Source organism: Lonchura striata, chromosome 4 (genome assembly GCF_046129695.1).
Source record: "Lonchura striata isolate bLonStr1 chromosome 4, bLonStr1.mat, whole genome shotgun sequence".
Classification (NCBI taxonomy): domain Eukaryota; kingdom Metazoa; phylum Chordata; class Aves; order Passeriformes; family Estrildidae; genus Lonchura; species Lonchura striata.
Window position 1 is genome coordinate 41,110,399 of NC_134606.1, and position 24,073 is coordinate 41,134,471.

The 24,073-nt window shown below is 35.0% G+C and overlaps 1 protein-coding gene across 5 annotated transcripts in view; it reads right to left on the bottom strand.

Moving 5' to 3' along the window:
• The window catches only part of GRIA2 (glutamate ionotropic receptor AMPA type subunit 2), an 88,088-nt gene that overhangs the window by 6,168 nt on the left and 57,847 nt on the right, over nt 1-24,073 (bottom strand). For all 5 annotated transcript variants that reach the window (XR_002466274.2, XM_021539579.2, XM_021539576.2 and 2 more), the window contains exons 7-13: nt 16,858-17,025; nt 16,474-16,578; nt 15,651-15,761; nt 14,324-14,530; nt 13,459-13,829; nt 9,350-9,548; nt 1-115 (exon numbers count right to left, since the gene is read on the bottom strand). The exon at nt 1-115 is cut by the window's left edge and continues 133 nt beyond it. Coding sequence is in view for 4 of the 5 variants with exons in the window: in XM_021539579.2 (XP_021395254.1) it covers nt 1-115; nt 9,350-9,548; nt 13,459-13,829; nt 14,324-14,530; nt 15,651-15,761; nt 16,474-16,578; nt 16,858-17,025 (1,276 nt within the window). In the remaining variant the exon portion in view is untranslated. The remainder of the gene's footprint in view (nt 116-9,349; nt 9,549-13,458; nt 13,830-14,323; nt 14,531-15,650; nt 15,762-16,473; nt 16,579-16,857; nt 17,026-24,073) is intronic.

Here is a 24,073-nt window from a genome sequence, read left to right on the forward strand (position 1 = left end):
TTCCTTTGGACTTCCGTACTCGAGCTACCCCTTCTGCTGTAGTCCTCACAAACACAGATGGTTCTGCACTTTTCATATAGGTCCACATTTTATCAAATACTGCAATTTTAGATCTCTGTGGAGACAATATGAAGCCTAATTAACTAACCTTTATGTGGACAGCAAAAGCACACCTGGGAAAATATGATTATGTCATATTGATTTTTTAGACAAGTTTATTATTCAATGTTGGAAGACAGCAGCACCTATATTCTCTTTTTAATTAATATTATGCTGTCACTGTATTTTTTCTTGTATTTTTTACATATATGTTAAAGATTTGAAACAAACAATGCTATTTCTGCTTTATGAGAGGTGTGCCAGATTAAAAAGTAAGGTCTTTGTTCAAACTAGAGCAAAATGTTATTCAGGAGTTCCCACTCAAACAAGATGATCTTTTTTACAGCTCTGCAGCTGTACATTATGCAAACAAGAGGTGAGCTGAAATGTGTCAGTGGCACTAGAAAACTTCAGATTGCTCCACAGAGGAAACTAAAATTGCTGTGAAAGCCAAACGGAACATTAATAGTGAGGCACCTGGTTCAAGGTTGTTCTAAACTCCACATGCCTCTCCAACTCAACTCAACAGGGCAGGGCTCTCCTTCAGAAAGATTTTTACCTGAAGTGTGTTTCTTTTGCTTTAACCAATTGGTAGTTATAACTATAATTGGCAGTTTTAACTACCAAGTGATTGTTATTTTTTAACCTGTAAAGAAATAGAGGAAAACAGTTTGCCACCTAGATCCCACCAGAAAGAAGCAATGCTATCAAAGAAACAACAGGTAAAACAGGACACACGACAAGTCAAGGTCAGGTTATTAGTGATATTATTTTATGTGCTAATATACCAAATCTATACTTTGATAAAATGTATTAGATGCAGTTCTCAACTAAAGCTATCTTATAACATACACTTCAAAACTGCAATTCTGCTCTAATATCTATAATACCATTTTAAAAATCAGTGAATTAAGTATAAAAGTATCAGTAACACCACCAGTAATTTCCACGGCTTCACTGTTCTTATGATACAGCATTAGCATTTTCCCAGACTTACCCTGATCTTCATGTCCAGAAATGTGGTCTATGAAGGTTCTGAGACTCAGATTTCATCATGGTTTCTGTATGTTTATTAGTATAAAAGGTTCTGGCAGTACCAAGAACCACTAAAAGTTCTCTAGCTTCTAAATTTTCTAAATATTACCAGAATCTACATATACATTGGCACAGTTGGCTTTTTGCAAGTTCACTCGCAGACCAGTTGTTGCATGCTTTAATCTGTTGATCTATACATACTCAGTATACCCATATATACCAAAAGACTTGGGTATACTCAGCATAACAGAATGACAGAAAAATAACTGTGTGTTGAAGGCACAGTGAGTTTCTCAGATTCTTGGAACATCTACCATATTGCATACATATTGCTTTTTTCCCCACCCAAAAGATCCCCAAACATACGACCCTAAAAACTAGAAGAATCCTAAAAATTTTATTGCACCATTTTTGAAGAAGCAGTTCACAAAGTAAATCATCGCTGTGTACTATCAGCTGGGCAGCTTAGCAGGAAAAGGTTGCAAGGAATCCCAAAGGGTCAAGTGTTAAGAAGAAACCTCCCACTAGATGGCTCACAGGGTCCTTGCTCTATGGATGAAGGCAGGAATATCTGACCGAGCAATCATGAAAATGTAAATCTGTAAGACATTCCATAAGAATGTCATCAGATAATGACACTCAGGGCTGGCCATGGCTCTGCAGCCCTCTGCAGCCAGGAACTGAAAATCTTCATGCTGGAATTCATACAGTTCTAAGTCTGGATCCCTACCTTGTCCTTGGCTTTGTCTAGATTCCTAAAATAAAAGAGCAGCAAGCACTCTGTAGGGAATATGGGTGACTTCTAGATTTTTTTATATTGCTACACAATATATTTAGTATTACTATACATTTTCAGAACTGTGCCATTTTACTTCCTTCATTATTTTCAGAATTTGTATTTATTTGAAATGCAGATCTGTAGATGTAGAATATGCCAGTGTTAAGAAGCCCTCTATCATTCTGTGTACACATAGGATGCCCTGTGTACAATGTGGGCTTCCACACTACAAATGCACTACAAATTACAGAACCATTCTAGACTGACAAAATGACTACAAGAATGCAAGAGGATGGAAATGACCTGCATTGCTCTTAATTACTGTGGCTGATTGCAATTCTAAGGTGACACTCAGTGTATGCATGAGATGTTAGAAGCTAATTATAATTTTGGTATTGCAATCAATACCAACATGGTAGTACAAGACCCTAATACTCACAATTAACATTTTTTTGTCCCGTTATTAATGACTTCTACAACAATACACTGATACAAAAATGTCCCAGGAACTGACTTGTTGTTAAAAAGAATCATGTTACCATTGAGCATTTTGACCATGAAAATAATATCAACAACAATATAAAATTCATTAAATAAACTTTAAAAATTATAAGTATATAATATAGATTAATAAATATTAATAATTATTCCACACATAACTACACGATATTGGGATAACTTTATTACTACATCTAAAATTTATTTTATTATTATTATTACAGAGTACACATCCAATTCCAATGTAGAATACTACCTTCATTATGAAACTAATTAGGAAATTAATTTATGCAAAGCTTTATCAACTTTATTTTGTGGGTCATGAGATAACTTTTCTATTTTGACATTCAAAGACCTAATATTCTTAAAACTGGGGTGCTGTAATTAGTATGCCTTTGACAGAAATAGCTCCTCAAACTACTAAAATTCTACTAGATTATGATCTTGTACTGTGGGAGTAGATCTTCAATTCTCAAACTTGATTTGTGAAACCATTGTGCTAACCTTCCATATTGAACAAAAGGACAGGAAGTTGTAATGTCACCAGTAGCCAGAAAGTGTAAGAAAAGCCAAAACTTGTTAATTTTTTTCATTTAATTATCTGAAGATTAAGTACTTTAATGTTTATACTGACTGAATGCTTATACTGACTGAATACTTAAGGTGAGTATGTTCAAATAAATGTAAGTTCTAAATTTTGTAATATATGGATATATTTATTCAGCAATAGTAAAAATTAGTTTCATCTTCTCAAAATGCAGTTTTATGGCTTTTCAGTTTTCATTACTTAATTGAGCTACCAAAAATATCTGTAATATATTAGTTCTTACTAATAAAAAATCTAAAACATTCTACTTCATAAATTAATTTCTCAAAAGTTTACTTAAAATAACTTTTTCCAGAAATGTGCAGGACAATTACCTTATATAATCATCAGATTCTCTATGTGGTCTAAGGAGTTAAGTGACCAAGGCTTTTCCTACAAAGGTATATTCCCAAATAATTTAACTGTCATTAAAATAACTGCTGAAATAACTCTTCCTTTGAGACTTACTAATTTCAGTTTCTTCAGAATTGAAATTCCTCTCGACTATTCACTATATTCATAAAATCAAAGCAGTTCACTTAATATAATTTCTTTAAAAACTCAGATAAATATCACAGAAACTAATTTCTACAATTCTGAAAAAGAGCTCATTGCACCCATACTGGGAAAGGGGGAATAAACTAAATCCCAAAACACAGAAGTGTTTTCTCAAGCAGTCACAGATTTGTGGAGAACTGCAAATGCTGTTCTTGGAGTCTAGAACCATAAACATACCGCCTGGACTGAGGAATGAAAAAGCATTCAAACTACTGCTCTTTTGGTGTAAATACTGCACGGCATGCACAGCTTCAGATGACATTTTAAAGTGAAAACATTACAAGACAGAAATGACTAGGGTTAGTACGAAATGAAACTGAGAGGTCAAAACATAGATAATGAAAAATGTTTTATTTATTATATATGAGAAGTGGAAAATTCTGATCACTAGAATGATAGAAATGAAACTTCCTAGTTCAAAAGCATTATCCAACAATTTAGAAGCAACAAGAAAATCTGCATAAAATTGGAAACTATCAGTTGGCAAAAACAAAAAGAAACACAGATCTGTCACTATGATCAAAATGGTTATCAGAAAACAGTGTGATAGAATTGGGAGAAAACTGTTTCCAGACAAGATAAAGAAATATTAATGCCTTTGTACAAAGCAAGCTAAGATCTTGGATGGCAAACAAAGTACACTTCTGCTCCTTCAGGATTAATACATCAGGAAAATAAACACTGAGAAGAAAAAAAAAAATCTACATAATAATTATTAAAGTAAAAAAATTGTAAAAATTGAGAATAAAATAGTTACAAATACATATAGTCTGAAAAATAAACGATGTTTCTAACTATAGCATGTATAATGTGGAAAGAGAAACAAAATAAACCTGAAAAATATCAAAAAGAGATGCTTTGCGAAAAAAAAAGTACTGATTACTGTATTGTTTCTTTTAACATAACTTTCAAAATGGCCTAAATAAATTCTTTTGTGCTCTCCAGAGGCAAGGACCTCAAGAAACAAGAGAAAAGTGAAAATTAACCACTTGAACCCTGTCTACCACAGAAAAGTACAAGCATATCTTCAGTAATATGCTATTGGGTGCAAAGGCAGTCCTTGCACTAACTCAGTGCTCAGATCTGACTCTCTTCATTATTTTAGCTATGGACCTTTTTCTCCGTCAAACTGAAGAGCCAAACCCACACTCTCCAGGCCCATCTGCTCCACAGATCCATGATCACCAGTCTTACACACTGTTTGCCTCTTCAGGTGTCAACCAGAGTCCATGGTAAGTGTTATAGGATATTTCATGGCTCTTTCAACTCTTTCATCTCTCAGAGACTTCTGTGGAGCTAGTCAAAATAAAACTCTGGAAATGCACATTCTAAATTCTTCTACATCTCACACTTCAAAAACTGAGGCTGAGGTATGATTCATAGTTTTGTACTTCAATTTAATTTAAAGAAAAAAAAAATCATGTTTCTTCTCACTAAAGTTTTCCTGTGGTTTTGGTTTTTTATTGTTTTAGAAATTTCAGTATGTGTTTTTGTTTTTGTTTTTTTTTTTTTGTTTGTTTGTTTGTTTTTTTTTTTTTTTGCATCCTGTCTTGCAACACAACTGTTCAGTCCAGTGTAGAGGCACTGGACTTTATTGAAGATACTCAGAAAAGACATTGCTATTTTCTTTCAGGCAAAATTTTCTTTGCCTCCCAACAAACATCACTTTTGCAGGAGAAATTACTAAAGAGGTCTTGTCAGCTCTTACATTTGTTTCTGGCTTTCCACTGTGCAAGAGGATTTCTCTACAAGATTATAAGGATTGTCATCCTTCCAACATGTTTCCAATACCCACCTTTTCATTCTGTAACTCTTGCCTCTTCAGCAAGAATTATCAACTCCCGAACATTTACAACAAACAGTCTTCTCAGTGAAAGATAAAGTACACTTCCTTTGTTATGGAGCAGTTCTGCTGCTTTTGTTTTGGCAGAGGATCTATTCTTAAAGGCCACCAAAACAGTTACAATGAAACAGATTGGTCTGTCCATGTGACACTGCTGGTTGAAAAACAGGTATATATGAAGTTATTTTAAATAAAAACTAATGCAGAGAGATAGTAAATTAATCTAGTTATTGCTCTGCACATCATTTTCTTTTTGAGATGCCTTATTACCTTACTTATAGGACTAGTTACAATTCATCTTCTGGAATGGAAAAAGAGGTAGGATGATCAATTTCATTTTTTTATCCGATTTGTACATATTTTTAATGAACAGAGCTAGGCATACAGTAAAAATATGACTTAGCTCTAAAAATAATTAACTTTTGTTCTCGTTCTATCATTTTGGCATTAATTTTCGTTATGCCTTCAAGCAGGTGAAAAGCACGAAAATGTTCCAGTGAGTGCTTACATACTTAGATTCTTCCAGTGCCGGAGCCCATGAAAGTAAGTGAGGCAACTTCAGGAGTTAACACATATAGACAATGCTTTAAAATTACCTTCTTCAGGGGCAGGTGAGCAGTAGACTGTCTTCTTGGGTTAGTGACTTTTCTCCCCTTCCAAGTTCAGCTATGTGCCCTGGCTAATGCACGTACCAACTGGGAAATCACCGAAGAAAAGGACAGTGGACAGTGCCACCAGGACGTACCAGAGTGATGACATTTCACTGCCCACCATTTACCTCTCCATCAAGTAGTACCTGTGTCCCAGCAATTAAGAGAGATGATGATGCACCTGCACAAGAACAACTGAAAAGACTCCTGAGTCTTCCCAGTGGTTACTTGCAATCCCACCACTACAATCCACTACTGATTTGAGAAAAACAATACATTTAGGGGAAACCATGGCCACACATACTTCATTGTTTTGCCCATAACTCAAAAGAAACTGCAAAAGCAATGCAATATATACCTTTGTTCAGGCTTTCAGTTGCACTAAGAACTCTACAGGGACTATCTATAAAGTAGAAGCATTAGCAAATATCAGAAGTGGTAAATATCCCAACTCAGTGAAACAGAGCTCTTTAGACTTGGATCATACTTGTGATTCTGCTAGTGCCAACTCTGAGACTCCTGAGGAAAACTACTACACATTCTGGTATTTACAGAGACCTGACAGATGTGCCATTAAAGAAAAAAATTCTGTCTCTGTAGACTTATAGCTATAAAATTTTCTGTAAGATTATTACTAACAAGTAATAGCATCTCGCTGATGTTTGTGTCAATAGCTTTTATTTATCACCTTTTTTCTTTTAAAAATTTTTAAAAATCCATTATTTTTGTACTGGTATTTCCTATATAGGATGTACCAAGCTTCTGCTTCTCATCTTAAAGCAGCACTAGAAACACTAGAGCACAATACTTTTTCTTTTTTTTTTTTTTCTCACTTATGTTTCTTCATGCAGTGCCAATTGATGCTCTACACACTGCTGGCAAGAATATCTCCTATGGGTCCATGCTACCTTTAAAGCTAAGGAGCCTACTTAAATTGGGGTAAAATGCAAAGGCAACAAATCCTTTTTACATGAATGCCAAGGATGTTATCTCCAAGTGATATGGACTAGCTTGCATGCCTACTGTCTGCTGGATATGTGATGAGCAGTCACAGGAGCTAGAAAAAGGCTTGATCTCACCTCTTTCCATTAACATCAGCTACATTTATATTCAGCTATTCAGAAGAGGATTTTTTAGCTAACTTTTACCACGTAGGCAATTGTTAGGAATTCCTTTTTGAAAAATACTGTGAAACATCTCTTTGTCAATTGTGTAATGTATTATCACAAAACATGTTTTAGTAGCAAAGATAATTCAGTGTAGCAGTCTCATCTCAAGTATCTAACTACCCTTTATTTTGTGCTGCCCCAGGAACTAGTAAAAACTCAGTATACATTCCATCAATAGAAAACAAACTTGTAAATAACACCACTTCCTGAAAACAGACTGACTGAAAAACCCCATATGTTTTTTAAATTCTTGAGAGTGACAGAGAAGAAGCCAGAGCATTTTAGCTTGCTGCTAAAAATATACTCAAGTTGTTTTCAGCTACTCAAAGAATTTGAGTGCTAATTTCAGGTCACATAAAAATCACACATCCAGTCCAATCCAGTCAGAATACAGAAATACTCTGGGTGAAATTTTAGTCTCCTTAGTGTTAGAAATTCCTTTCACATTGTCTTCAGCAGAGCGTATCATTCTCGGAACTTGAGTTTCAGGCATCTTAAAAAAGAAATTTTTACAGTTGTTATTTCTTGAAAAGTAACTGGACAAGTTTAAGGGGTTTTTAGCAAATAGGAGATAGATAAACCAGGCTAAGAAGTTGTTCTGCATATAATGTACCAAATTGTGATAGAAACTGCTGAGTAGAAATTTCCAGAGATCATTAGAGTTATGTTTGTGTAGAGGCAAAGATAACTTAACTTTACCAAAGATGAAGAATATACCCTCACAAGGTCTCTAATTTTTACAAAAGTAAGCTTTTAATGCTCAAGCAGTCACCAGAAACACTAGTTGTACAAAAGTGGAAATGTGTATGTATGTGCTACAAGTACGACTAGATACTAATGCATGCATATATAAATATTTTTTGTTCAAAAAACAAACACTTAAAAATCACTAAAATCACTAAATTATTCAGAAGATGTGGTCTACTGTTAATTCAGATTCAATCCCAAGTACAGCCATGTTCTAAAAGATTTAGGTTCACAAAACCAGAAACATACCTGTATACTTCTAAATGCTTCTAAACACACTTAGCACAAACTGAACCTCATTTTTACTATGTTCTACACCTGATTTTAGTTTTGGTTTAGCCAACAGGAATGCAATCAGCAGCAGGTATTATTACTGAACCTATCTTCAAAATCAGAAAATTTCTACAGTTGAGCCTAGTATAATTCCTATTTAGTCCTTTACCAGTTACGTATGCATTAAAGGATCCAGTGAAAATCGTAACCTAGCAGTTACTGCTCTAATTACACAATATATAAAAAATATCTCTGAGAACCTGCTACATTTAATTTTCATGTCAGTGTATGTTTGAAATGTAAATGAATGATTTATAGCTATTTTATATATATATTTTGTTAAATGCAATATCGTGCACTAAAAACCATGAAGTTTCTTTCTATTTTAGCACTTCAGATGTATTTTCTACATAGAGTAAGAGACACACAGAGCACACAGACAAGGCGAGGCTGGATCTGGGTTGTTTTATCAGCAGCCTTAGTCTCTCACTCATTTGCTGGATGGATTTCACCAGGCTAGCTGATGTCTCAAGGGTAGCCTAAGACACACACTGAAAGTTTAATGTATTTTTAAAATTGCAATACCCAGAGGTAGAGGTTGAGGACTGACAGGCTTCCAAGGCATTAATGTAATGCAAATACAAGTAAGAACTGTTTTCAAAAGAAGGCATGCATATTCTACAGCAGCCTGAAGGATTATATCCCATTCCTCATTGACAAGCTTGAAAAATCATGTAGAATGACTTATTAAGACATGAATGTACACCTTTGCCATGCTCTTATTTACTGCATGGGTACCTAAAATACAGCAGAGCTATTAAACAGATAAATGACAACAGCTTCCTTCTTCAAACATCCCTTGTTTTTCTCTCTATAGTAGAGTATTTTTTAGGTAATTTTGCTTTGCATTTTTATATAAAGATCTTATGGTTGTAAATAAAAAAAAATGTAGCAATTACAAATAAACAGGAACACTTATATTTGTGAGTTGGGCTCTGTAAATCACACTTTCATAGCAATCTCTTAATAAAGCCAAGAGAAAACACATTTACATGAGTGAAGACCTACTTAAAACAATCTAAAAAAAAAAATCTAAAAAGTAGAGATTCTTACCCTAAAAAACTCTTTAGTGGAGCCAGAATCTAATGTCCCATAAGCAATTTCTGTTTGCTTGGAAAGATCCTCAGCACTTTCAATGGGAGACACCATCCTCTCAACCGTCAGGAAGGCAGCTAAGTTAGCCGTGTAGGATGAGATTATGATGAGGGTAAAGAACCACCACACACCTCCAACAATGCGCCCCGACAGGGATCTAGTAACAAGTATGAAATGGATTTGTAAAGTGAAATGGAAATCCCAAAAAGGAACAGGTTATCAGTTTTATGCAAATGGTGCATAATAATACAGGGAAGCATTTCAGGCTATCTCAGAGTCCAGCTCTCTATACACATCAGATGGGAAATCAAGGTATTCTCCACTGGATCTCCTGGGACTTTGCTGAAATCAGGACTCCAGTTTATTTCTGGAAGAACTTAGCGATCCAGTTCTTCAAAGTTTTGACAACCCTTGAAGGAAACTGCTTCCATCATAATGTGCTACATTTAACACAAACTTTTTGTTCCCTCTGTAGTGATTTTGTGTGACATTATGATGAGGCTCAAACAGCAGATAAACCAGTATGCACTTTAAAATCAAGGGCCTTGATTGTTTTCCCAAGACATTCAGACAAAGACTGATTTCCAGAAAACAATGGCTTATGCTGCTGTGCACAATCTGTAGTGAGAAACAAATAGCATTATTTGTATGGAAAGCTTGCCCAGGAAATATCTATGGGCTAAGAACTGCACAGAACTTTTGAAAGATACAAGCATTTAACAAACTGAGGACTGGACATGAAACAATCAGTGATAATACAGAAAAATGGTGAAGAAAATATATTTTTAGAAATAATAATAATAATAATCTGATGTTTATAACAGCAGCAGGCGGGCTCTTATGGATCTGTGTTTTGCTTCTCCTGCTCAAGAAGAAAGAAGAAAAAAGAACTCAAGAAAATATATAAAACAGAGTAAAGCACACAACTCAACTCAATAATTTTCAAGAATAGAAAACTAATGTAAGAGAAATAGCGATATAACATTATTGTCAAACTTGGCATTTTATAATGAGCCTTTAAAGTTTGAAATTAATTACCACTTTGTTTCCAAACAAGACATTATAGGAAGCAGTACATAATCTTTGGAGATATGCTTAATTATTTGGCAGGAATGTTCATGTAGTTACATGTCTAGTACTAGGGCAGTGCAGCAGCTTAGGTATGTCTTAGTGTGTATCCTCTATTTATAAAGTAAACAAATTAGGAATCACTCAGCCTACTGTACTGTGAATAAGAACACAAACTAATTGCGACACAGAATATATATAGATATAACTATATATAGATATATGTACATTTAAAAATTATAGTTATGCAAAGCAGATTTTTACCAAGCTGGGAATAAAATTAAATAGAACCAATTCTGAACAAATAATTTTTCTAATTGTGATTGCACAAAATCTCTGTCATAATTCTGACATTAAAAGATTTATTCTATGTCACAACAGACTCACTAATTCACTCTACTACATGAAAGCCAAGTCAGATAAGGCTCAAAGTATGTTGTTCAGAGGACCACAGAAAAAAAATTATTTCAAGCTCATTCTAAAGTGAGCTGTATTTTGCAAAAATTATTTCTGTCACTTTTGAAATAACATCACCTACATATTTTGAAATGGGGATAATCAGAATATAAAATAATTCTACAAGTGAAATATTGAGTTATACAAAATATTTTATATTGTGCATTTGCATGGTAAAATCTATCAGCATGTATTTAATAACTGCCAACTTTAGGTACTTTGTATTGTATTGATGACACCCTCTATTATTCAAATGTCCATGATCTGTGAGCAAAGTGGCCACTGACTTTGTGGAAAAAAACATAAGCTCAATACCCCTACAGAAATTATGCTTCCACATGGCATTTTACAAGTAAAATTATTTGGGATGTCATTTTTATTTAAATTTCCTTAGGCAGTCTGTCACAGTTAAATGAGTAGTTTCTTTTTTATGGACATTTTGAACAGTTGAAATGTGCTAGCATGAACCCATATTTTAGAAGCACCTAATCTACTAGACCTTTAAGTACTATAATAAAAATTTCTGTACACAATTACATAAATTTGTGCACCATCTTTTGTACTTAGAAAAGCCTTATCTGGCAGAATGGAGAGCACACTTACATCCCAGAAAAGATAAGGAAAACATTGCTCTAAGACATGATTATCACATAATATATTGTTGTACTCCTTTGTTCCTCTACTACCCATGAGGCAACATTGGGACTGCTACTACAGACCATTTCCAGGTGGTCCAGTCTTACTCAGCACCACCTTCTATTCCAGAGCCAGGGAACCCTAGTAACCTGTCTACTCTAAAAGCCTTAGAGCAGTTGTCATTTTTATTAGAGACATAATTGCAGTAGTGCAAAAATTAACTTCAGAAAAGTATGTTTTTGAGGTCTGAAGACAGTCCTTTTTATATTTAATCTGATTTATCTGTAGGCAGTTCAAATTCCATAGTGAAATGGTTTGGTGCAAAATCAGAAACTACAAGTCCTTTTCAGCCCTTTTCTATTTTCATAATAAACACATAATATACAAACTAAACACCTTCCTCAAAATTATGGTTTCAGTGAAATAAATTTAAATGCTTCAGTGAAGCTAAATATGGAATATCCAGAACTGAGTTTCATGCACCTTTTATGATGACCATTTGCTATCAGTATTCTTGCACTACCTTTCAATACCTATCAGCTATATAAAACATCCATTGCCCTTTCAAAGATAGAAAAATAATAATGATAACAATAAAAAGATCATAATTCTACTACAGATTTGATTAAATAAAAATAATTTTGTACTAATATGTGACTTAACAGGAAACTCCAACTGTGAAGTGTGCAATCAATACAAAAACTCCACAGGAGTGAAATTAACACAACTTCTCATGATCTGTAGCAATTTGCCCTCTTCACTGTCTTGTCTCTTGTATAGAATTCTTATTGGGTTAGGAGCCAAATGCATTGCATCTTTCACCATAAAGGCTGGCATCTCCCATTGTGATACAGCAGCCTTTACAGGGAATTGCATAAGTTCCCACACAATAAAAGCTATTATTTCTAAGGTAGAACAACTTGAAAACCTGCTGTTGCGTTTTGAGATGCATGACTTAATATCTAAGAAATGCTCCCTTGGTTTGATTTATTTTGACCAACAACCACTAGACTCACTAGAAACAGACCTGTTCCCTGTCTTTAGGATGTTTATAAGAAATGTAATTATAATAAGCAGTTTTAACTAAGTCCTCTGATTTGATTTCCTTAAACCTGGCTGTTACTATATTTCCTTCAAGCAGCAATTTACATACCTACTTACGACTTCGCTGAATCAAGGCTAGAACCACTTGGGCACAAGCAAAATAGAATATTTAATGAACTGCAAAGGAATTAACTTAAGTGCTTTACAGTTGTCCCTAATAAAATAGAAGAGAATCCATGAGGAATGAAGCACTTATAAACCGGACCTTAAGATTCATTTTCATAATTTCCTTTGTGACTTTTCTAAAACTAGGCCATGGAAAAACAGCAGCGTTTTGTAACTATCCACTTGAAATTAGAGCCATCACAGGACATTTACTTCAGTTCAAGGCTCTCTTGGGGAAGAGGAGTGTGTTAATAACCATGTTATGATGTACAGGGAGTTTTAGAGGGAAAGCACTGCCTCTGTAGTTCGTGACTAGTATGTTATCCTTTTTTCCCATTACAGTTGTGGTGAACCATATGCACTGTCAACTGTAAAATGGGAATATGCAGCAAAAACACGGTACCCCTCCAAGAAGGCATGGAATGATGTGCACCTTATGCATTTTACAGTCTCTGCATGGTGTATATAACTTCACTTGGCAAATTTATGATCGACATTAAGACAAATTCGATCAACTACATCCCGACCCTATGTCACAGACAAGTGCTTTCACTTCAAGGACTTCTGTGACTTTAGGGAGGGAAAAATCATTGCATTTAATTTCTCTCCAAGAATGAAAATATATGCACCACGAACCTCTTCTGGCTGAGATGGCTGAGACCAAAAATGCACAAAGTTGAAATGAGTGAGTAACCAACCTTGGCGAAATATCGCATCCTTGCTGCATAAAGGCACCCAGGGAAAACCAGAGACTATTAAATATCCCAAATTCATTAGTTGATTCATTAGTTTGCGTTTCTCTTCCATCTTCAAATTCCTCAGTGTGCCACTCGTATGGGCTAAATCTGCTGACCAGGAATAAAACTACACTGACCCCAATGTAGGCAAAAACAATGCACATCCAGATTTCATATGCTAACGGATCAAGAAATGAAAACACTCCTGGCTTGGACTTCTGAGGCTTCTTGATCATTATTGATATCCCCAGGCTCATAAAGGGCTTTGAGAAGTCAATCACCTCTTCTCTCACCAATGTTATAGTTAATGGAGCAATTGCAATATCGGCTTTCTGTAAAGGAAGAAAAAAAGCAAATAATAGCTAATGCAACGAACAGAGCAAAAAATTGCTTAGTTTCTACAGCATTTCACAAATAGAAAATAGGACCGCAGAGACATTTGTTTCACTGAGAACATCCTGTGGAGAATTTCTGAAATTTTTAGTTGAACTCGTACTGAATTACATAGAGCCATATGGTTGGTGTATTCCAAGCTTTTGTTTTTACATATGCCCTTTTAACAGCATATGCCATTTAAAAGTTTAGCCAAGTACTTTGCTTTTCACCTGGTGAGAAACATGAAATATGCATTCAGTTTCCCCCAGCTTTATTTGCATTTGAAATGTAATTTAATGTTTTATTTTCAAAATTTTTCATGCCATTAAAAGTTATTAATCCCTATAAAATTAATTACGTAAATTTCCTACACTCTACAGAGAAAATGAAAGCAAATCCCACTCCTTCCATTAGTCATCTTTAATAGCTTTATTATAGAAAATTTTCTTACCCCATAAACAAGTTCTCCAACCATCCCATTCCAGATTTTCGTGTCTGCATCCCTTGCCCCATACTTGCCATCCCCAACAATTGTGAGCTTGTATTTGAATCCACAGTGCTTAGCAATTTCTGTAGCTAAGTCCACACAATAGCCCTCGTATCGATCATTCCCTTCAAGCATTTCGTGATTTTTCTTCATCATGACATATGGGGACTCCTGCACAGAAAGAACTTGCCTTAGCTACTTGACAGAGACAGGTGCATCATTTGTACACTTCACAGATTGGTATGTTCCTTTTTACATGTGAAAAAGGCAGCAGATACCATCTGAATCATACATGCTATGTAAACGTTATATTGTTAATTATTAATGGCACATGTCTTTAACACATTTAAAAGCTGCATTCTCCAGTCATACACAAATGACAGTACTTACAGGCATAGTGATTCCCAGAAGTATGTTAATAATGACCATGAATGTTAACAGGAGTTACGCACTCAGAGAAGAAAGAGTAAATTCCAAAATCAGTTTCTTTCTCTCATACAGTTTGGATGGAAGAAGGCAAAGGTATTTAGTTGCTTTTGTTGCTGTCTTATACAAGAAAATTATTTTCTATTTCACAACCACATCTCTCCCTGAGAAAACACTTGAGGCTCTCAAGGCTATATTTTTATTAAATTGCTATACAAACAACAGGTAAGATATCCATAACTATGCACTAAATTTCTATCATCAGCAAATTGGTGATGAGACATAAATTGGATTAACATATTTCCTCTTTGCTCAGCTGCTACAGGACTGTTCTTGTATCCAGAGAAATTCCTATGCTAACTTATGGGTCGTTCAAACTGATAAACAAGCGCTGTAATTTACAGAAAAATGCTTTTCTATAATAATATACAATTTAATTTTCTAAACAACTAGAATACAATTTTTAATGTTTAATTTTACACTTTACCAATCCATAGTGGCTACAATCCCCAAGCATAAGAACCAGTCTCTGCTGTTTGTCAAAATCTATTCTCTAAAATGGACACTATGGTTCTGCCTCTCAGAAAGTTCCTCTCCTTTGAAAGCAGGTATTTAATTTCCATTTTAAGTTTTAAAAACCATAACTTTCTAGTGTGTTCAATCAATCAAAGACCATTCATCCTCTACAAATCAAAACCACATGCTGAATCCCATGTATTTCCCTAATTTCTAGATTTTATTATGTATCACAATAAGTAACAGCTCACAACTCCAAATAATAAAAAACCAGTACATTTTAACTAATATAATGCCAAGAAACAAATCATTGTCAGACAGTCTTCTGACAAAATAGGAGGCTAATTACCAAAATAGTGGTGACAATAATAGTCTTATTCTCTAGTCCTGAAGATTCATTTCCAAGAGGGCCGTCAAGAGGATTCACAACCATTTTGTCCACTTCACTCCAATATCCAATCTAAAGAGAGTGTATAGGATGCACAGACACTATGAGTATTCAGTGAATATGAACTTTTCCAGAAAAGGTAAAGCATGTTATTACTATGCCCTTGATTTTTGTTCACAGAGAACTATTTCAGCTATGGATTTACCACTGTAAGCATTTCTATTTATGTAGTGAAAGATTACAACAAACATTAAAAAATTGGACTAATGACATTTTTTTTTACATTACTTTGTCTAGAACAGGTATACCATTTTTATTCACATATTAACAGGTTTTAATATAAAGATCACACATTGTAAAATTGAAATACTCCAGATCAGCAAAACATACAAAATTGTTTTTCTGTGTATGATTTGAAATTAGAGTAGAAACACAAACACATTTACAAAAACATCACTAAAAAGTTGTATCCAGCTTTTGCCATTCAGAAGCGTATTTCTCCAAATGCTGGCTCACCTTTAACAATTCACATCAGAAAGTAAAAAGTTTAATTCACAAAACTGAAAGGAAAACACTCTTACATAGTACTTACCAGAAATAATAATTCATATTTGTTAGAAAGAAATATTACATGTTTACTTCGGTCTGCAAGACCACTGTAGAATACACCTATGAATAAATATTATCACAACTCGTGCTTTAATTAAGTGCTTTTCAGTACCTACCTTAACCATTGCTCAGAATGGATAAACCTTTAAAGATGCTATAAGACAATTCAAATTACCTTCCGAGGACCGGTACTTTTGAGTTCCATGACATTTATTGTAAAATTGATTCTCTTTCCATTCTGATCAAACTTGATATTTCCTGTTAGCCCTTCCACCTGAACCTATAACAGATAAAGATGGAAGTGGTAGAAGAATTATGTTTATTTCTTTTTAGAAAATGGGTTTTTTAGTTCCACAAATGATTATTAATATTTCAAAAAACATTCACTTAAGAGTAATTTTCATATGCAATATATTATGTTAGCCAGGTTCCTGAGCACTTCACTTCCACATTATTGCCAGCAAGCTCCAGACAGGTTAGGAGATTAGAAGATATTTTCAAGCATTAATAGAGAATTTCACACATGCGCTCATCCCAGCATCCACTCCAGGGAAGCTACCTGTTTCAATGCCCTTTCTATTTCTACACCATGACCCCAGGGTACAGCTGGATTTGCAAGACAATCTCCAGCATTTCCTCTTCTGGAGATCTCAATCCTCTGTTTACGCAAATTCCGGAAAGCTTCTGTCATCACTTGAACCGCATCATAGGTCAGAGCAGAGGTATACTGAAAAGAAGTGAAAATATTTAATTAAAAACCATTTTCAGCTTCATTATACCTTCCAATCCACTTGGTAATCCATGAAACTCTAGAAAGGATACTAAGATATACTTGAAATCAATCCATTTTTTCTTTAGTCACCCTCTGAGGGGCACCTGTGAAAATCTAGTGTTCATCAGAATGGTTAGGGGCAGTGCCAATAAATCTGAACTAAAGATCTACAGTGTGAGTTACATTTTTTTCTCACTTTCAACTGTGCAACAGTCCTGTGTGCAGCTATGGCTACAAGTCCATGCAGGTGAAAGGGGAAAAAAAGAAATAGTTTTCAGTGTTTACCCTGAGCTAGCTTGTAAAAATAAGAATGTGTTCCTCTGATTACACTCTTCATGGAGAAGCATTTATTCATAGATCTCGAGACTTCATCTCCTCCCAGACATATAGTCACAAACTCAAAGAGCATGTATTTGTGTATACATGTGTTTAACTTTTTCCATTAAATATAAGATCTCAGGGGTAGCTACTTTCAAGTATGCAATACCTTGTCAACACCACACAAAACAGTTTTGGGGCTGAGATGCCTGGAACAAGTAGTGCCCCTCAAAGAGCAATATAGGTGAGGAAGAGCCCCATGTTCCTAAACTAATATAATATACAGAGCCTTACAACTTCTGAGACATGAGAGAGGAATCCTGTGATCTCAGTCATCAGAAAATGGGGCTAAATGGTCAAAGTCAAAAGCATTTATCTTCAGTGACTGGAAAGTTTTACATCTCAACTAACTAACTGAACTGAAACCACATGTGCACATGCACTGAGGACTTTGTTGGATGGGCTTTTTGAGTCTGGAACACCACAGTTATTCCAAATATAAGAGCCATTTTTGGAAATATGGGCCAGAATATAACTACTTAGAGGCATATGAATGAATGGAATGATCCCTGTGAATGCTATTACATGCTGAAAATATATCAATTGTAAAGTGGAGAGAAATGATGTATTAGCTCTTTGCTTCAATGGCTCAGACTTTAATGAGAATTTTAATTAGTTAGCTCAAGTCATGCAGAAGGCTCTTGTAATTGTAACAAAACCCAAATTGAGATTAATTTTTGTATGCAACTGTTAAACCTTAGAAAAGGAAGAAAAGGAAATAGAACTCTTTTCTAAAGATCAGTAAGCTCAGTGATTGGTGTCAATCTTCTCAATAAAGTTTTCTCAGTGACTTGTGCAGAAATATTTAAAGGGATCAGAACAGCAGAAGAATGAAGTGAAAGACTGGTTGGAGTCACTACTACCTCCTACTGGAGCAGCAGTGCTTAAGTGGTGTACATTAATTTGGAGATGAGGAGTAGAAAGGACCCTGCCTAGCAGTACTTCTTCCAACATTTCTCTTTGCAGTACAGAAACATATTGTGCCACACTAGTGTTTTGAGAAACTTTGGACACAGCACTGTCATTAACCCCTGAAACATACTTTGGGTAGCAGAAAAATCAAGAGCTTGGAACTGAGATGTAATAATGCAATCTACTTCAGCTATTCTATGATTCATTGGATCATTCAGATATATTTAATGTATTATCTCAAGAATATTATTTCTATAGTATAGAATTACTTACCTGAATATTCATAGCTTAATCATAATGAGGATTACGTAGAGCTTTGCCTAACAATCAGTATCTGTATGTGCATACATGTCATCACATATATAAAATCTACATGTCATAATTTAGATTAAGACAGCTTTAATCTAAGGATCCCAAAATATTTTAAAAGCACTGTTGGAGATGCCATGAAAGCAAGCAGCCCATGAATCATTTCTTACTGCTTCATTGTGCATACACTTTCAGCTCCTAATAACCTTCATGGGGCTCATTAACACTATCTACAGCTTCATAAATTGATGTAAAGTTGACAAACTAAAACAAAGTGAACTCATTACCATAAACAAGAAATGACAGACCAATAACCTGCTCACGCAGAGATGCGTGTGTTTGTCTGCATAATAAATAAAATGGTTATAAGTTAAAAGATGCATTAGCCTTGCCTCGATTCACTTTGTTTTTTTGGAGATTCATCCACATTCTGATCTGCACTATTAAAATAAATAGGAGCACTATTTGGAACACTGTGTAAATCTCCCATCATTTCATTTCCTTTCAACTTTATATGATAAGATCAGCGACTTACTACAAAATGAAATAGGTGCTAGAGTTCTTATAGAATCACTTGCACTAATTAAAGCATGGCAAAGAATATGCAAAAAAAAAAAAAAATCCTGCATGTCAGAATTTTAGAACTAGGATAATAAGCTGATAAGATAAATTGCCTAAAGATTTTATGCCATTTGCTATGAAGCATGGATTGCATGAATGTAAAATGAAAATAATTTTCTCTAAGTAGATGCCTTACTTGCCAAGCAGAGAAAACACAAAGTCTGTGTAATTTTCTTCAACTTAAATTTCTGACTTAACTTTCTGCCTTCAACTTAAATGCTCTATAGACTGTAGTAAAATATGTAAGCTGCAATTGCTACAATGAATTTGAAAAGTAAAGACAAAACAAATTCATTTCAGACTAAGCAGAAGTTATTGCATGTGCTGTCCAAGAAAAACTGGCAAGATGTTGTCTTTGTAAATTCAGATATTTTCCAGCAACTCGGAGATACCGAAAACCCTTAGCTGAAAGGGCCAAGATTCTATTTTATACAATCAGTAACTGAATCTTCTGAAGGTGAAATTTCAGAACACTACCCCAGAATATAACAAGATTTTGTCATATGTATATTTCAAAGTTGTAAGATATTATAAGAAAGGTAAGTTATTTAACTCAATGCCTGTCCACATGCTCATGACAAAGCTGAGAGATGTGATTAGACATCTAAAATAATTAAGACAATATACTTAAGCAGTGGAAAAGAAATAAAAATGCAATGACATAAATGCAAAAAAAGGAAAAAAATAATAAAACGAAAATATTCTGAATCAAAAGAGGTCAAATTATTTTCCTCTTGATTTGAATATCTGCAATGTCTAAATCTATCCTTGACAGATTAGCTTGAGTTTGAGGGTTTTTGGTTGGTTTTTCAATTTTACAGTCAGAGACAAGAGTAAGTATCCTAAAGTGTGATTCATTTGACCAGTTAGACACCTTGTTGGAAGATGAAATTAATTGTGCTTTAGATTCACTCATTTGATCTCCAGTAACTCCTGAGACTAGGGAGGAATCCGGGGTGATCATCTTAGGTCCTGCTGTTTACACTGTAGATGCACTAGTAACAAACGAAAATCACTCAGATGGACTGTGAACCAGCCATTCATCCCTAATCCAACACAACAGAGAGAAAGCAAAAATAATGGGAAAATTTTGGAAAATTTATGTCAGAGAATGCAGTGCTGTTGTACAAGACACGAGGGAGACTGCAGCCAGAAGGACAGATCCAGCTGCAGCAGTGCTCGAGAAGGCAGAGATCAGTCTGCAACAGGCACAGATGGAGGCTCCTCACCATGTATGGGGGCTGCTGTTGGAACAGCAAGAAAAGGAACACTGCATCATTAAGAGAGGCTAAGAGCAAGGAGGCCAGGGATCTGATACAAATATTTCCTCTTGGAGAGCAGTAAAATTCTGAGAGAGGAAATACAGGAAATGTTCTTTGTTACAAGAGCAGAAGGGTAGAATCATTCAGCCTAAACACAGTTTCACCATTTCCCTCATATTTAAACAATTTCAATATTATCAAATATACAGAATTAACTATAATAAAATCTCTCATCTGAATTTAGTTCATTTTTCCCTCAACAAAGTAATTCCCTATTTGAATGCTTGTTAATACAACAAAAGCAGAAAGATTGATATAAACATTCCTACATCTTTATAAATTACATATAAAACATAGGTATATACATATGTAAACACAGAAGCAAAAAAGAAATTAGACACAAAATCACTTGTCAAGAATCATGAAGGAATTGGGCAACTGCCTCTTGTACTTCCAGTGTAGTCAAACTGGTGCAACCTTGGACACCTATTTCTTAACGGTCTTTAATGTAGCTGGGAGCTATTTTGAAACAGACAGTATTACACACACTTTGGAAAATACCTGAAGGTTGTTTGACAGATAAGAGAGCTAAAATAAAATTACCTAGCTGATTGGAAATGTCTATTTCCTTCTAAAGCTCCTGGTACCTTACATAGCATCCTGACAGGACATGGAATTGCAAAGAGCTACTTCCAATAGAAACAAGAGACATTGTCAAATCTTGAAGGTGGCCTTTGAGTGTGCCCATAATCAGGCTTTGTTCTCACCTGTTTTGTGCAGGCAGTAGTGTGAATGGGGTGTGCACACAGCAGTGCACACACTGAGCTGGTTTCCATTCAACTGCTAATGGGCCTTGGGTACTTGAGCATCTTCATTACTTACGGCCATGTTTCAAATACTGCAATGTGAGATAGAGGTCAGGGAGCCTAGAAAAGACAGTGCATGGCTCTTCTTCTTTGTTAGGGTGATGATCTTGTGAAAATAGTGGTCTTAGCAACAGACCTGCTTCCAGCGGAGAATAACTGCATACATACACAAGATATTTGGAAATAATAATTGCAAATTTTTTAATAACAACCCTGGTCCTGACTAAAAGGGGAAGAGAGATTAGTAAAATTACCTGATAGTTTAACAAAATGAATTAGATTGATCTCAGTAAAGATGGGGTTAGAGACCAAGCCCTGTTTATCTTAATGAATATGCTATCTTTATTACATTTTGTTTCCCAAAGTTGTACAGTCACATCAACTTATAGTTTGATAAAAGCCTTTATTCAAACACAACTGCAGCACTCTGTGTGCACAGAAAACCTAAACAAATAGGCATTTTTGCTTTGAAGTGCCATACTAGCATGAGATGCAAAGAATGTCTTAAGCAACCTGTCACTTTAGAAAAATTTGCATTCAGCTCCAGAACTGCTATCCAGAAAATCTGCTGATTTTTTTCACATGTTTTTATATTTTAATTATCTCTTTGGTTGGTTTAGGAGGGCTGCTTTCTGGGCACAACCAGAAGAGCTAGCCCAGTAGCAAGCTCTTGCCAAAGCCTAAATCCCTGGAAGTCTAATTTTTATTTGAAAGACATACTCAGAGCACATCCAACAGAGACTGAAAAGACTGGGGCACTGGAATTATCCTAATGCTCCCACTGCAGGATATTTATAGGAGAAAGTGACCTTCTTTCACTCTTTTAAAAACTGAATATAGCAAAGATCATAAGATTTATAAAGCCCAAAGTGCTTGGCCTTTCTACCTATTTTATCTACTACTCTAATAGGAATGAGATTCCTGAACTGTAATTCTTCCCCCAAGATTGCTTCCAGTACAAAACAATCTTCTCACTAGAGTCATCAGAGGTGCTAATTCAGCAGGAGAAAATGAGTGCAGGTACCTACTTTTTTTTTTTTAATCTTACATTGAGAATAGAGGTTTTAAAGCACTTTGGTCTTCCATTATAGTAAATGAAAACCTTTTACTTGGATTTGAAATCAAAGCTTTACAAAAATAACAAAAAGAATTATTTGGAATTGAACCCACAGTACTTCACTTATAAAAGATGCTGCTATTTCTAATCATGTCACTGCCTATGGAAAACATACATAGTAATAAAATAAATAAGGTTTTAGAATGATTTGTGTAATCTTACTTCTAACTTAGAATAAACATGCAAAATAGCAATGCCACTAATAATAAAATCACCTTGAATTCACTGTAAAACACAAAGAATACACAACTTTTTAATTTTCAGCATATAAGTACGCAAAAGATTTTTCTTCAAGGCTAAGCCAGAACAAAGTATGTCACTTGTCACAATATTAAAAATGAGCAGGATCCAGCAGCAAAATCTGAAGCCTTCGGTCACAGTAGTGAAAACAGACCAAGCAGGAATATCTCACAGGATGAGAACAAAATGTAGAAATAAAAAGGGAAAATAATTCTCTGGAAAAGATACACGCCAAGAAAGGGATTTGAAAGAATTAAAGTGAATGTTTGAAGTGTTGAAGTGTGTGTGGAGTTCTTTGCCTTTTTCTTGTGAGTGTGGGTTTTGGCATTTTTTTGGTGTTTGCAGTTTTGTTGGTTTTTTGTTTGGTTTGTTTGGATTTTGGGTTTTATTTTTTTCCAGGAGAGGAGAGGAAGAAAAAAAAATCCAATCAGCAGTCCTCATCCAATATACTGTGGTGTTCTAAGAATTTTCAATATATGCTATTTAAAACTAATAGTAATAATTCAAGTCTTACATTTAAAACAATAGGGAAAAAAACCCACAAAGTAACCTAAAAAAATTCTTAAACTACAATTCCCCAAACTATTACTCGTCATCTACCCTAATCAGTAACAAGATACCTGTTGTATCAAGAACAGCTTTCACCTGTTTGCTCCAATCTAATTTCCAAGCAGAATACTAATATAATTGAATACACCATTCTTACCAGGTTGTTGATTTCACCAAGATATAGTTATTGTCAAAGAACAATAAACACTTAATTTTTACTTTTCTGTCACCCCATGCTAGGTAATATGGGCTGCTGCTTACATTAATTGGCCCTTAATACCAGACCTGCCCCAGAAATAAACCTGCATGTCTCCTCTCTTTATTCATTTAAGCATCCCCAGTGCTTCTGGGATAATCGCCTCCCTTATTCCCCTGACCCAAGAAACTTGCAGTCACAGATGCCTTTCCAGCTCTGAGCTGCACCACTTTTCTGCGTCTTTCACTCACATTTCAACAGCCTCTTTTCACTTTGCTGGCCCCTTTTTTGCATGACATCATTCCTCCTCCTACTACTATTTTCATGTTTGTCTATGACTCCCTCTTCTCCTTTTATCCTCACTTCTCCATCAAGCTCGACTGTCCCAAATGACATTGATCTTTGTGAGGCCAGGGTTATGTCTGACCTTTTTGAATACTTGAATAATGAAGAAATAGTAGCTTTTCCTGTTTATATCCACCATATCTAGATGAATTGCTAGTTGAGAAAAAGCAATACAGAGTTCCTGGAAAAATAGGCAGGAGGAGTCCAC